The sequence below is a fragment of the Thamnophis sirtalis genome, unplaced genomic scaffold, assembly GCF_051295495.1.
Source record: "Thamnophis sirtalis isolate CommonGarterSnake01/CBP01778 unplaced genomic scaffold, rThaSir2_p1.2 scaffold_3, whole genome shotgun sequence".
Lineage (NCBI taxonomy): Eukaryota > Metazoa > Chordata > Lepidosauria > Squamata > Natricidae > Thamnophis > Thamnophis sirtalis.
In genome coordinates, this window is record NW_028261383.1 from 52,478,634 (window position 1) to 52,493,747 (window position 15,114).

General features: G+C 35.4%; 1 protein-coding gene across 1 annotated transcript in view; it reads left to right on the top strand.

Moving 5' to 3' along the window:
* Nucleotides 1-14,654, top strand: part of CNTN6 (contactin 6) — a 195,104-nt gene extending 180,450 nt beyond the window's left edge. Inside the window, exons 17-22 of the mRNA XM_087708896.1 lie at nucleotides 84-318; nucleotides 637-752; nucleotides 2,202-2,388; nucleotides 9,940-10,052; nucleotides 11,743-11,911; nucleotides 14,240-14,654. Coding sequence (XP_087565022.1) covers nucleotides 84-318; nucleotides 637-752; nucleotides 2,202-2,388; nucleotides 9,940-10,052; nucleotides 11,743-11,911; nucleotides 14,240-14,337 — 918 coding nt within the window. The 3' untranslated portion in view covers nucleotides 14,338-14,654. The remainder of the gene's footprint in view (nucleotides 1-83; nucleotides 319-636; nucleotides 753-2,201; nucleotides 2,389-9,939; nucleotides 10,053-11,742; nucleotides 11,912-14,239) is intronic.
* Nucleotides 14,655-15,114: the final 460 nt, after the last annotated feature.

Consider the following 15,114-nt stretch of genomic DNA (forward strand, 5'->3'; position numbering starts at 1 on the left):
ACCAAGTCAATACACATAAAATATTTGATGGGATGAAGAGAGCAGGTACACTGGTTAGAAGTGATTTATTATGCTTCTTGCAGTCCATTCCTGAAGAACTACAAAATGGGGAAGGATTTGGATACCTTATTATGTTTCGGCCCCTTGGCTCCTTCAGCTGGACTAAAGCAGTGGTGACTTCAGTGGAGGCATCAAAATATATCTACAGAAATGAAAGCATCCCATCATTATTTCCCTTTGAAGTGAAAGTGGGTGTCTTTAATCATGAAGGAATAGGCACACTGAGCCCAGTATTTCTTGTGTATTCTGGAGAGGATGGTAAGTAAAGTAGTACATATCTCATATTTCTATCTATTTCTGTCATATGAAACAGAATTTGGAAACCTGTCTGAAATGCTCCCAGTAATATGGCTGATGCAATACGCACATGATGCAGTGGTTTAATACTTAATACACAGAAAGTCTTTAAATTAAGTCATAAATCTTACGGATGAGATTATAAATCTTATTATTTCAGGATCTCTATGATGAAGTTTCTTCTATTTTTTGGTTTAACAACTATGCAGTCCCAATGTTTTAGGAATAGCCTGCTAAAAATTAAGCAACAAGGTTTGCTGTGCCTCTGCTTTTTCCTAGAGCCTCAGATCGCACCAACTGGCATTTCAGTACAAAGCTTCTCATCTTTTGAAATGGAAGTCTCTTGGAACCCTCTTGTATGGACCAGACATACTGGAAGGATTCTTGGCTATGAGGTGTTGTTGTTGAAAACCTATTAAATATTCTCAGCCAAAATATATGCTTCCCATCTGTACCATCTGCTGTTTTCTCTAAAATAACCTTGTCTGTTCACTAATTTCACATGTGTCTTTGTTCTTGCTCTAGTGTGCTATCTCACCATATGGGTTTCACTTTTGGCAACTGATCCTTTTTCTGCTTAAGTAGTTTCCATCTCATTATGTTGTTATAGGTAGAATACTATCTATATATCTATATCTATACCTATACCTTTATCTATAGATAGATACATACCTACATACCTACATACCTACATACCTACATACCTACATACCTACATACCTACATACCTACATACCTACATACCTACATACCTACATACCTACATACCTACATACATATGTATATACATAGACACATAGATAGACACATAGATAGACACATAGATAGATACATATATACATAAAGCTTTTTTGCAAAAAAGTTGGATGGATGGATGGATGGATGGATGGGAGGGAGGGGGGAGGGAGGGAGGGAGGAAGGGAGGGAGGGAGGGAGGCAGGGCAGAAATGTGTTGGTTTCTTGCATACCAAAAAGCAAAGGCTGGGCATTTAGATAGGTCATACATAGAATGTTGATTAAAGATAATGTGAATATGTCCAAACTAGAATCAGGGATGAATCACTGTATGACTGATTAAGGAGACAAAATCACAAGACTGCAAATGGAGGTAGCATTCAATGTGTGAAAACACTACAGTCCTATTTCTTGAAATATACCACAGTACTCTCTTACATATGAGAAAGGCCAAGATTATAACTGTTAGCTTAACAAGTTGACCCTATACTTAAAAGGGGAATGAGGACAGGTAAGGAAGTAGTAACTACAGCTCTGAATCTGCTACATCTCACGAAAGGCATAATTTCTGTATATACCTCTAAAGCTATAAAGAATCATTTTCTGTTATTTTCCTCAGCTACGGAGAGCTGCTATTTCAGGGTCAAGAAGCCAGGTGAAGCTTCATTTGTATTTTGAGATGTTCTTACAGTACGTCCGTGAGGATTTTTCCCCCTAATCTTTATTTTTAGTTCGTCAAAAGTTGGTGTTCTGCCAACTTGGCTGCTACCTCCTACTTTGTGTGACTAATCCACATTTGGAAAACAACTTTGTTGTTAGAATAGCTAATGTAGTTCATAGACTATCAGCTAGTCCTCATCAAACATTTGTTAGAACTCAGAAAAGGTGTAAGTCAGTAGCTATTTAATTATAACTGCCTAGATAAAAACAATTTCACATTTGGAGATCTAAAAAAGGAAAAAATGAAGTAGTGTGCTTACATATAATTTATATTTAATATGTGACATATGTTTTTATAAAATTATTTGTTCCTTCTGAAACTTTATTTTTGTCAATTTTCTTGCCATAATTGAGGGAGAAAATTTCTGTCTTTGTTTTTTAAACTTTAGGTCTTATATTGGATGGATGATTCCAAAGACTCAACAACTGGGAAAATAAGAGTCAATGGCAATGTAACAGCAAAAAACATTACCAGTCTTAAGGCCAATACCATGTACTTTGCCACAGTGAGGGCTTACAACACAGCTGGAACTGGTCCATCCAGTGTTCCAGTAAATGTAACTACAAAAAAACCACGTGAGTATTTTCAATTACTAATGAATGAAAAGCACAAGTGCATTTGCCTCACAATAAATGCAGAACCTTGCCATCTAGTCTAACAACAAGCAAAACATTACTTGAAAAGCAAGCTATAACATGGATTCCTAGTTACCATAAATGATTAAAATCAAAAGTAGCTTCTTTTCTTCTGGATAATACTTTCACTTCTTTAATTATCAAATATATTTTCTGTTGGTCATTTTTTTAAATAAAGCCTTCCTGTCTGTTCATGTGTGTCTTAGGCATCTATTTCCTAAGCACAGTATAGCAAGGAGAGTATAGCAAGGAGAGTAAATGTGTATCCCTGGGGAAGGTCAAATTATGAAACTAACAGTGTAAGCTATACTCATTTTTATATTTATATTATGACGTTGCACAGATGAGAGAGGGAGGGAAGGAGGGAGGGAGGGAGGGAGGGAAAGAAAAGTCTGCGTCATAAAGCTCATTTCTTCATTGTGACCAAAATCATTAGATTCTGTAGATGCCTTGGTTGCACATTTTCTGGTTCACATAAAACAAAATAAATCAGTATCCTAGTGTTTATATTCACACTTAGTTTTGTGCACTGCATAATTTGGAAATAGAAATAACAATTGTAAACAAATGCTTTTTCAAAAAAAAAAAGGAAATAGTCATTTTGCCATATTGAAGGCTTGATCACATTTACAGCTGGCATTTCTAGCAACCTTGAGTTTAAAAGTGTGTTTCCAATGTTTGAAATTTCAGCATCCAACAATAATAAGATAAAGAAAAAGAAGCAGAGCTTTGGCCTATGGGCATACACTTATTTTATTATTGATAAACAGGAGAAAATGACTGTTGCTATTTCATTATAAGCAAGTATAAGAAATTCACCATCTATGAAGGAATTAGGTGTGTTTAAATGCATTCATTTCAGCTGGCTTTGGGGCATTATTTGCCAGGCTCTTTTAAAGCGTTAATGAATTCTTGGTTTTCACTGGCATAACATAAGCCTTCAAAATGTTTTACCTTGGGTAGGATGGCTCTTCATCATTCAAGGCTGGTACAAAAAAGGAAGGGTTTTTTTCTGCTTGATAAGCAGCTAGCAGCTATGGCCAGGAAGACCTACACACAGGTTTATCTGGTGTACCACTTGAACCCTTTCCTGGATCAGAGGGCTATTTAGACAGGCAGGCAGTCATTATTTCAAGGTTTGACTCCTACCACTTGCTGTACATGGGGCTGCCCTTGAAGACATCGAGAAGATTCAACAGGTCCAGGATGCAGCATTATGCCAGTGATGGAGATGTTTTGATATGCTCATGCTCATGTAGCAAACTACATTGGTTATCAGTTTGCTTCTGGGTGTAGTTCAATAACAATAGCAATAGCTATTTATGGCCACAGTGATGGTTCGGTAATGCTTAAAGTTGCTGTAGCAATAGCAATAGCACTTAGACTTATCTATTGATTTACAATTCTTTACAGCCCTCTCTAAGCGGTTCACAGAGTCAGCATATTGGCCCCAACAATCTGGGTCCTCATTTCACCCACCTTGGAAGGATGGAAGGCTGAGTCAACCTTGAGCCTGGTGGAATCTGAACTGCCAAATTGGAGGCAGGCAGAAGAAGTAGCCTATAGTACTGCACTTTAACCACTGTGCCATCGAGGGTCTAGATTCAAGATGTTGTTTGCTGCCGATAAAGCCATACATAGGTCCTAGTTAACTGAGTGACCACCTGTCTCCAATAGCATTTGCTTGGCCACTTAGCTCTTGTGGGATTGGTATACTTTCTATTAAGCAATGTCATCTTTTGAGACACCAGAAATGCATCTTCTCTGCAACACTGTCTACCCTCTGTAGTGAGATTCTCCCTGCAATTGAAATATACCCTCTCTCTACTAGTTTTGAATGGCCCTGAAGACATGGCTTTTTACCCAATCCTTTGGTGATAATGATTGATGCTCTCTTTACTTCTTTGTTCCCAACTGGATTTATCTTTTCTGCTATCTTTTCTTCTTTTGTTCTTCGTTGGTTTTTTTGTGTGTATCTTCATTCTCAAATGTTTTAAACAATTTGTAGCGTGCCCCAAAACACTAGGTGTTGGGAAGCAAATTTATTGTTTTAATTTATTGAAAAATATGAAATTACAGCTGCCAATTCTTTAGTTGGTGTTGGCCTTAATATGCACTGAGTTCTTCCCAAGAGCCTGGATGTCACAATATATTGGGGTAGTATATATGTGGATCCAAACAGTGTGGATTTTTGTAATCAATAGGTGGAAATGTTATGAATGTCTATTTTTTTTTGTATGATACTCGGTCTGCCTTTATGAATTTTATGAATGTCCAATTTTGGGGGGATATGATACCTAGTGCACCTGTAATCATCACAACTGCCATAATCTTTCAATTTTGATTTTCAAATCTTGTTACTTTATTTTCCCCTCCAATTCTTTATCTCCTGGTATTGTAACATCAATCAGCCACAGTTACATTTGATGGGTTATAAACCAAGACTTTATCAGTTTGTATTTAGAAATTCGACAATGTTTTAACCTTGTCATTTTCAATTATTATATCTATATTCACACCAATTTATACTTGCTGGCTCATGATATTTTTTGAAGATGTTCTACTGAATCATTTTAGCGACTATGTCATGTGCTATTCCTAAGCAGTATAGTATATACTGCTTCTTCTGGTTCTTTGAAAAATCTGTACCTTGAATCATTTGATCATTTTTTTAAAAAGTCTAGCCTTAAGTGCATTAGTTTGAGTAGGTAGCTGTTTTTTTAATGTTCCAGTTGCAGGTCACTGCTAGGTTTTATCTTTATCCACTTTCCTCTGGATCTTTTGCAGTAATGAATTTCCTTGCCAAAAATTCCATTCTTGTGTTTATTACACTATTTCAATATTCACATTTGGTTTCCAGCACATATAGTAAGTTCAAATTTTTCACTTGCATCAATGTTTGTTCTTGGCTGTCTGTCACATATTCAGCCTTCTTCTATAACTTGTTTGACCTGAAGTTAATCCCCCCCCCCCCCCATTTTGCTGTTCAGCAGTAACTACCCAATATTTTTAAACAACAGAAGCATCCTTATGTCTGAAATATTCTAGATAGGATCCTTCACTAAGATAATCCTTTTTGCATATCAAGTTTGAATTTATGTATATTGCTATTCTTCAAACAAATTCTTGCACATGAACGATATTGCAGATGAATATAGATAGATAGATAGATAGATAGATAGATAGATAGATAGATAGATAGATAGATACATAGATAGATAGATAGATAGATGATATAGATATAGATATAGATATAGATATAGATATAGATATAGATATAGATAGATATAGATATAGATATAGATATAGATATAGATATAGATATAGATATAGATATAGATATAGATATAGATATAGATATAGATATAGATATAGATATAGATATAGATATAGATAAAGAGATAGAGATAGAGATAGAGATAGAGATAGAGATAGAGATAGAGATAGAGATAGAGATAGAGATAGAGATAGAGATAGAGATAGAGATAAATAATCCCAAATAAGACCTACAGTACTAAATACACATAAGTGACTTTAGGCTTGAAACTCGAATTGTCATAGTTACTTTTCTCTATATATATTCCTCTCAACACTTAAAGAGTGGGATTTTTCCCCTTTAGCAAGACCTACGAATATATATGCTCCAAATACATTAATAATATATATATATATATATATATATATATATATATATATATATATATATATATGTGTGTGTGTGTGTGTGTGTGTGTGTGTGTGTGTGTGTGTGTGTGTGTGTGTGTGTGTGTGTGTGTGTGTGTTTATTTGTGCTGATAAATAAATAAAGGGAGACTAGTAGATCTATTTCAAGCTATTTAGCTCTCATCAGCTAGCCATACCCTTACTGGGATTTGAACCTGGGCTATATGGCATACTAGGCACACTAGGCAGAGATCTTAGCCATTAGGCCACAGGCTCTTATCCGTTATCAGCGAAGCCAGTGTGAAAGGTATCTATTAGATTTTTACAACCCCTGGTAAGCCCCAATTATGGGAGGAAGCTAACTGCTTCCATCATCTGTCCTTCGGCTCATCACAAGAGTCCATCACGACAGAAACCCAATATTTTTACTGTTGCCTTTGTTATATTTGTGTTTTTTTTATTTGTGCTGATAAATAAATAAAGGGAGAGTAGTATAGATCTATTTCAAGCTATTTAGCTCTCTCAGAATGGAAGCAATTAGCTTCCTCCCATAATTGGGGCATACCAGGGGTTGTGAAACACATACACACACACACACACACACACACACACACACACATATATATACTCACATATACATACATACATATGCATATATATATATATATATATATATATATATATATATATATATATATATATATATATATATAATGTCTCCCTTTATTTATTTATCAGCACAAACACAGACACACACAAACACACAGACACACACAAACACGCACACACACACACATATATATATATACACGTTCGTGTGTGTGTGTGTATGTATGTATGTATGTGTGTGTGTATATATATGTGTGTGTGTGTGTGTGTGTGTGTGTTTTATTTGTGCTGATAAATAAATAAAGGGAGACTAGTATAGATCTATTTCAAGCTATTTAGCTCTCATCAGCTAGCCATAGCTCTCATCGGCAGCCATACCCTTACTGAGATTCGAACTATACTCAACTACTATATATCTATCTATTATATATCTATCTATTGTTCTTTGAGTCAGTTTCTTCTAGTGTTTAAGGCATAAGACTGATAACCAAAAGACTGTTAGTTGTAATCCTGCCATAGGTGTGAAAGCCAACTGGGTGACTTTGGGCCAGTTACTCTTTCAGACCATGATGTCAGGCTTGGGTGACAAGCTGTTGGTCAATTCCTGTTGCAATTAATGGACTAACATTTGATTGATCTGAAAAAAAGTAGACCATGCACTTGTAGTAAAATGTGAAGAAAAAGAAAAAATATTGTTTCATCTATTCCATGGAAAGAATATATAAAAAGTGGGGAGAAAAATGTCAAAAATGAGTTTTATATTAAGACTAAATCTATGATATTTTAATGAAGAATACAGAAGTGTGATTCATCAATCAATCAAGTCATCATCATGATGATGATGATGATGATGATGATGATGATGATGATGATGATGATGATAAGCATTTGTGGATTCATGTAAATGTCTATGGAAGTTCTCAGTCATCCAGGTCAAGGATGCCCCAAAGGTGCTGTTCAAAAGGCTACTGAACATTTTTTTTGGGGGGGGGGTCCTTGAAAACTTATGTAATTTGTCAGCTGCAATTAATAGCTAATCAGGAAGAGTAATGTGCTGTTATATAACCATGCAACCAAGGAATATGTATTACATGTAAGATACTATATAAAATGTTCCACCTTTCTTCCAACTGCATGGCATTTGAGAGTACTAAGTCATAAGGGTAATTATGTGAGGAAAGAAGCAAATATTACCCAGATCCATGGAGGAAAGTTTTGAATAATTGATAGGGGCTTCACAGGAACATTGTACTGACTGAGATTATGCTTGAACAGGGTAACTGTGTTTCCTAGCTCTGGATGAAGATCTCTTCTTTTTCATCCAATTGCAGTTAATATTAAGTGGCAAGCTGGAAGTTTACCCATAGGCTATAGCTGGATAGCATCAACAAAAATAACTTGGGCGCAGTCTGTGTTCTATTTTATTTTTCTATCATCTAGATAATAGATAAGTCTGCCTTTACACAAGACACACACAGACACAGACACACACACACACAGAGAGAGAGAGAGTCAGTGGGACTCTCAGTGGGTATATGGGAGTAACTGTTATGTTTTGCATTGAACTTTGTGTAACTGTGTATAAAACTATAGATTTTCTTTATTTAAATATTGTGCAAGCAGCCATCCTGTGCCAAGTTATCTACTATGAGATTCATGAATCTGAAATATTTATTTTGTCAGTCAACCTTATCCTTGGGGAGAAAACATGTACAAACTATGAATTATATAATTTGGGCCAATATACTTTCAAAATTAGTTATAAACATTCTTTTTCTCCCAGCTGTAAACTTGTGGTCAGTCTTCACATGGACAAAAAGGAATCATTTTAATGGCCATTTTGGCTAATTTTATCTTATCCAATTTTATAAGGTTTTCAGAAAACCTAAATTTAGGAATGTAAGAATGTATGTAGGAGATGCTCCAAATACATTAATAATATAAGTATCTATAAATTTACACAAAGCCATGCTGTTTTGATTTCAGTTGTTGGAACAAATGATTAAAAAAAAGTTTGGACTAAATTAATCTTGGTCTGGATCTGAAGAAAAGGCAGACACAATTGCATAAGGAAACTAGCATTCATGCAGAGATTCAAAAGACTTTGTTATTTTAGGCATATTAAACCATGAAGGTCTGAGCTACTTTCATGTGAACTTACATCCATCTGTAGGAGACTTCCTGCTGCTACCTACATGGATGTACCAAGCTTTTTCCTAGAAGGCAAAATTTCCTACATACCATACCAATATAAACAAACATGTTCCTCTTCATTTATATTCCAAATATTGACCACAGAAACAACAGGCAGAGCTTGCAGTCATTGTAAATTGTTTCCCTCCTTAGTTTCACAGCTGCATGGATTAGTAGGAAGCACTTCTTAGATCTGCCATGATTACATTTAGTAGTATAGTTCCATATTTTTCTCCTAGTTAATTCTTTATAAAGATGTTTTTTTTAAAAAAAAAATCTCAGTACTAAAAGAGACCTAGCTAAATCCACAGTGTGCCAAGTGAGAATTGTCCAGATTCACTCAATCAGAAGAGAGCTGGAAGGGACTTGGAGATCTTCTAGTTCAACCCCCTGTCCAAGCAGAAGACCCTGTACCATTTCAGACAGATGGGTGTCCAGTCTTTTCTTAAAAACCTTCAACTTATGAAGGCAAACTGTTCTACTGATTAATTGTCCTCACTGTTAGGGAGTTTCTCCTTAATTCCAGGTTGCCTCTCTCCTTGATCAGTTTTTTAAATTATTCCTTTACGTCCCATTCTTCTGGGACAATCATAAGAAGGTATCACTTCTTGCTATCATGTCCAAGCAAGAATACATACTATAAGAGAAAAAGCCAAGAATTAGAATGAAAAAATTTCCCCATCAAAGCAGGTGAGCTCCAGTAATACCTTCTGCTCTTATAGATATTGACAGTCGAAGGGTATGTGAATCTCTAATGAAACTCAACAGGTGGATAGTGAAAGAAGTAACTGCCAAATTGTGGGCAATAATGACAATAGTTCACATATCTTTACGCAATTTCCATATCAATAATATGTCCTCAGTTCTGAACAGCCCTAGAAACACCTTATATAGCAAAAATAATTTGTAATGAAAGGGTTCCAAGAATGACTTGGTTTACTGTAGCTCAGATGATTTTGCCAACTGTTTATCAGTAGCATTATGAAAAATAAGTATTTCCTGAATATTATGTTGTTTTTTTCATAGCTCCAAGTCAGCAGCCAGCAAACATAGTCTGGCGCCTTACCAATTCAAAAATATGCTTGAACTGGGACCAAGTGAAAACAATGGAAAATGAGTCCGATGTCCTAGGCTATAAAGTAAGATTGTCATGAAGATCCTAGTAAATGTTACGTACATGAGTAATGATAGTTTGAATTAACCAAGTCTCTATCTTTCTTGTGATCTATTGTTCTTAAAAGGTTGTTGACTACATAAAACCATGTTGATATTTGGAGCAGGTAGTACAAAATTTATAAAGTTACATAATAACTTTGGGCTAGTTTGTATTCCAGACACTTCAAACAAATTCATTTTGTCCGTGCAAAAATCTATATCAAAGTGAGGACAAAGAAAACAGAGATTATGAAATAACAAGACAAAAAGCTGCTGTTTCAAAATGCAAACATTGTTCAGAATTTTGTCTTGTGGTGGAGCTACCCATGCTGGCTGAGAATTCTAGTAATTATACCAAGCTCATGAAAGCTTGGATGCCAGAGGTTATGAGTGATCACAAACTGGGAACAGAAAATAAATATTCACTGGTTGTACCCTATTGCCAGAAGACAACAGTCTTCAGGCATCCTGAGTTTATTTTGTTGACTGTGTTTTATAATAGAAATGTATGCAACAATTCCAGGTGTCAAACACTAATGCAACTGTTTTGTAGGAATAAACTGTTCACACAAAGTTGTGGTCCTTGTTTACCCACATCCCATTGCTCATTAGAGCAATCTAATTTTAAAAAGGGGTGAAGTATCTTCTCTGTTGTGGTTGTTAATACCTGTAGAGAAAATCACCCACAAATATATGAAAATATGCTATCTCACTTTATTGCATCCAGGGTAGCTTTCTCAAATCTGAATACCCTTAAGGTGTGTAGTCTAACTCCTAGAATTCTCTGATTAGCATGACTATTGTTAAAAAAAATCTGGGAGTTAGACGTTCACACTGTCGAAGCATGTCACAATTGGAAAAGATTTTCATATGCTGTTGCTCACATTAGCAAAAGATGTTAATGAGCTAAATAGGTGACTAAATTGTGACACTTCTCAGATCACATACGGCTCTTATGAATTTGAATAAAACATAAAAATATCGCCATTGCTTAATAGAGAATTAGCATGTCGGAAATAATGTTACCTTCACCAGCTTCATTTTGGTGATCGTTATTGGTATTTGTTTCCACTTATACACAAATATAGTATGCCCCAAGAATGTGACAATTGAGGCAATGTTTCACTTCGTGTGCATCCATAGGAGTAAGAAAATATCAGTCCAATATAGAAAAAAATTAAAGAGTGAAAGCAAGCAGTTGTGTTAACAGTCACCAGGAAGAGAAAGTGTTTTCACTTACAAAGACAAAAAAGGCAAACACTCCCAACATGTTGTGCCTGATGATTCGTGTCACCACAGTTGGTTTTCAGTGATGTCCAGAACATATTTTCAAAATGTGCCAAAGGTGCATGTAGCTATAATGGTCCAAATACCATACTATTGTTACCTTCATATATTTGTCATGGCTTAGGATGCCAATGCAAATAAATGTGCCATTGTGTGAATAACGGGCAGGCACTCTGAACATCTCCTTATAGCCTCACTGAATTCATACAGAGCACTTATAAGCAACAGGAACAGAGTATTATTTTTTCCAGAATGATCCTAGTGGGATTTTTGAATTTTATGTTTTGTTTCATGAGCTGAAGATGAATCTTTAAAAATAAATGAGAAACGTATATAAACAAAAGGAACCTATATAACCAGTTCCGCCTTCTCTCCTTTTATATTTAGATTTTGTATAGGCAAAATCGACAAAGCACCACTCATATCTTAAAGACAAACATTACCTCCGCTGAACTGCTAGTACCTTTGGAAGATGATTACCTCATTGAAATAAAAACTGTAAGTGACGGAGGAGATGGAAGCAGCAGTGAAGAAATTAGAATTCCAACCCAATCAAGTGAGTTCTGTCCCCCTGCTCCTCTGTCCCACTGTCCCTCCCTCCCAAATGATCACTATAGACCTTGAATGCTGAAAACAGACATATTCTATCTTAGTTAGACAGCATCTTAGTTGGCAGCTAAGTGAACATAGGGACCATATCTTGGTTAGGAAAGGGAAGAGCATTTGATCTTTAAAAGCACATTTGGATTTCCTGAGTGGATGGGGTGTAAAGCTCTGCAGTTTGTTGATATAAATGAAACCTGCAGCTGTGTGGAAATTTGTACTGCACTGAAATCAGTCTTCGGCACAATTGTCTTCATTATTTACCATTTTAGAACAGCTTAAAATATACCAAGTGTGATAGATAGGTTAAACTATGTAATATCCCTGCCTGCAGGCTCACAATCAGCTGAAAATGGAACACAAAATGGGAAGGGAAAGGGAAGAAAGGACATTGCTAATCAAGGCCTCATATGAGTGTCTGTGTGCATTTATTACTGTATAATGACATTTGTGAACTAAACTCCATTTAAAAGCATTTGTAAAGCTGAAAAGAACATTCTAAAGGGGCAACATATGATTTTTAGAAATCAAGAATTAGTTTAGAGGGGGGGAGAGCAAATGTGTGAGAGTAAGTGACTAGGAGAACTGACATCCATGCTTTGAGCAACCTACAAACTTTACTTCTTAATACTGTTTTACTCCTTAAGAATACAAACTGCAATTTGTTCCATAATATGGACCCATGATGGACACAGGCAGATTGGTCTATGATATTAAAGTCATCCACATCTGGACCTACAACAAGTATCTCCTGGGTTATCCAAGTGGATAGGGCAGATATGGAGTAAGAGCTCCATATCTGATGGAGATATGAAGCAAGAGCAAAAGTAAGATAAGAACCTTACACCTTCATAAGAAAAGGTGTAAAATAAATGTTGAGAGCAGGAAATTCCATGCACGGTTATCAGTAATAAAAGACACTAAAGGATTATCAGAATTGCTGTCTGATAAAGAGAACTAGAAGAGCAGTCAAAAGAAAATGGGATAAGAAGATGAATGGCAGATCTAAAATGGAACATTTGATGCATTTCCTTGTTATATATGCAAGATTTATTCAAGGGGTAGAGAAAATGAAGAAGAATATTTGTGACTCAAAATTGAAATGAGGAGTCAAGCATTAGCATTGATGATGTTACCTAGTTTGGGTTAATGAAACATCTGCAAGAAAACAACCAAGCTCAAGTAGAGAAAAACCTGACACAATAAAGCACTGATTCTCTTATGATAAGAAGCATATTCATTATAATGAATTATATTGTAATTCTCATGATGTGCACCATACAGAGGCCTAATGACCAGGACAATATACGAAGATTGTATATAAATAAAGATAAAATTGCCTATATGCTTGAAGATGAGAAGCCCAGTCTACACGGATGTCATGATGTAATGTCATTTTATGAATGTTCTCTACATGTATGAAGCAGATGTTTGCTCTCAATTTAATTTTAATATATTATTAACATGTTCCTGAACCTAGAGCTAATACATTTGTGCTGCTGTGATAATTAAGTGTCAGCAAAGAAACGCAGTCCAGTAGTCCTATTCAAATTTTGACAGCATGGGTTTCTTTTCATACTTCATTGCCAATTGAACACATATGGATCATATTGGACTATTCAGTTGACACTCTGATTAGAAATCATACTCAATATCATTTATTAAACTAGAGCTTGGTCTCTAACTGTAGAGTTTTAATTTTTAACCAATGGTGCAAGGAATAGTGTAGAGAATGGCACCAAAACACAAAACTCTTTGAAATAGTCACAGTTGGTAGTTCTCTTGCTTAAATAAAGACAAAGAATTCTCTTCAGATTTTACTCCACTAGTCATTGCAAACTATAGGGGGGGGGGGTGCTCATCTCCATTTCAAGGCCATTGAGCTGAAGACATTTCTGTGGTCATGTTCTGCCAGCATGACATCGCAAAGCACTGTTACCTTCCCACCAAAGTGGTACGTATTTATCTATTTATGCTTGTTCGCATGCTTTCGAACTGCTAGGTTGGCATGGGCAAGGACAGGAAACACCCCATTGTGTGGCACTCAGGTCTCGAACCTGGGCTACCAATTTTCAGTGGACGAGCCCAGCATCTTAACCACTGAGCCACCATGCCTCCCCTTTTGTCTAGAAAAAAGGTTTTTATTCTCTATAAACCCATAGCAAATAAATGACTTAAAATCCATGTCGTTTAAAATATATTTATTGATCTCTTTGAAACCAGGAAGAATACTTCTACTTCATGAATTTCAACTGTCCCTTCTTTCTCTCTATCTTTTGAGGTTTAAGCTCCAAAGGAATGCATGTCTGCCCTTCAGTTGGTGACATAATTGCAAACAAAATTATAATCCTGATTTATATATTCAATTCTGCCGGATAAACAGCTGCTGGACATTTATGGACAAAACAATAAGGAGCCAAAAATATTGGGCATTTCCCTTCACTCGCCATATATCAGTTTAATCTGTTGTCTCTGAAAATAGAAGCTGTGAAGAAAATATAATGATTTGCCCTTTAAAATGTAAACATAATCTAGGCTGTAGTCTTCTGCCTAGTTTCCTAGGAGAGCATGAGGTCTTTTTGAATGGGCATATGCAAGATCATATGTAATATTGAAACTGAACAACAACTTGTTTAAAATCTGTCTTTTAATATATCTGTGACTTTAATAGCAATTGTAAAAAAGTACATGGGATTGCATTGCAGTGTTTTGTTATATGTATCATAAACATGCAAACTATTAAGAACCAGTAGTACTGACCAATACAAGAAAAGGTTTCAACTGTTTGTGATGTACAATATTATTACACCAGTTTGAATTAAATATTTATTGCTTTTTCAAATTTAATAAAAAATATTTCTTTTTACCATTTCTACTTTTTGTAGCAATATTTGGATCAGCAGGAAAAAAAAATAAAACCATACAAGGGACATGAATTTATTCCAATTCTATAATTCAATTTAAACAATAACGTTAGTGGGAAAAGTTTTGTATGGAAAACTTTGAGATCAGACTACTAAACATATGTTATCAAGAAATTAAAAAATATTTGCACAAAGATAGGAACCTACATTTTTTAGAATATAACCAAACTATGTATTTTACAAATATATTTTATTATTGTTTTTATTGAGCAACTTAATTAATGTATAATAA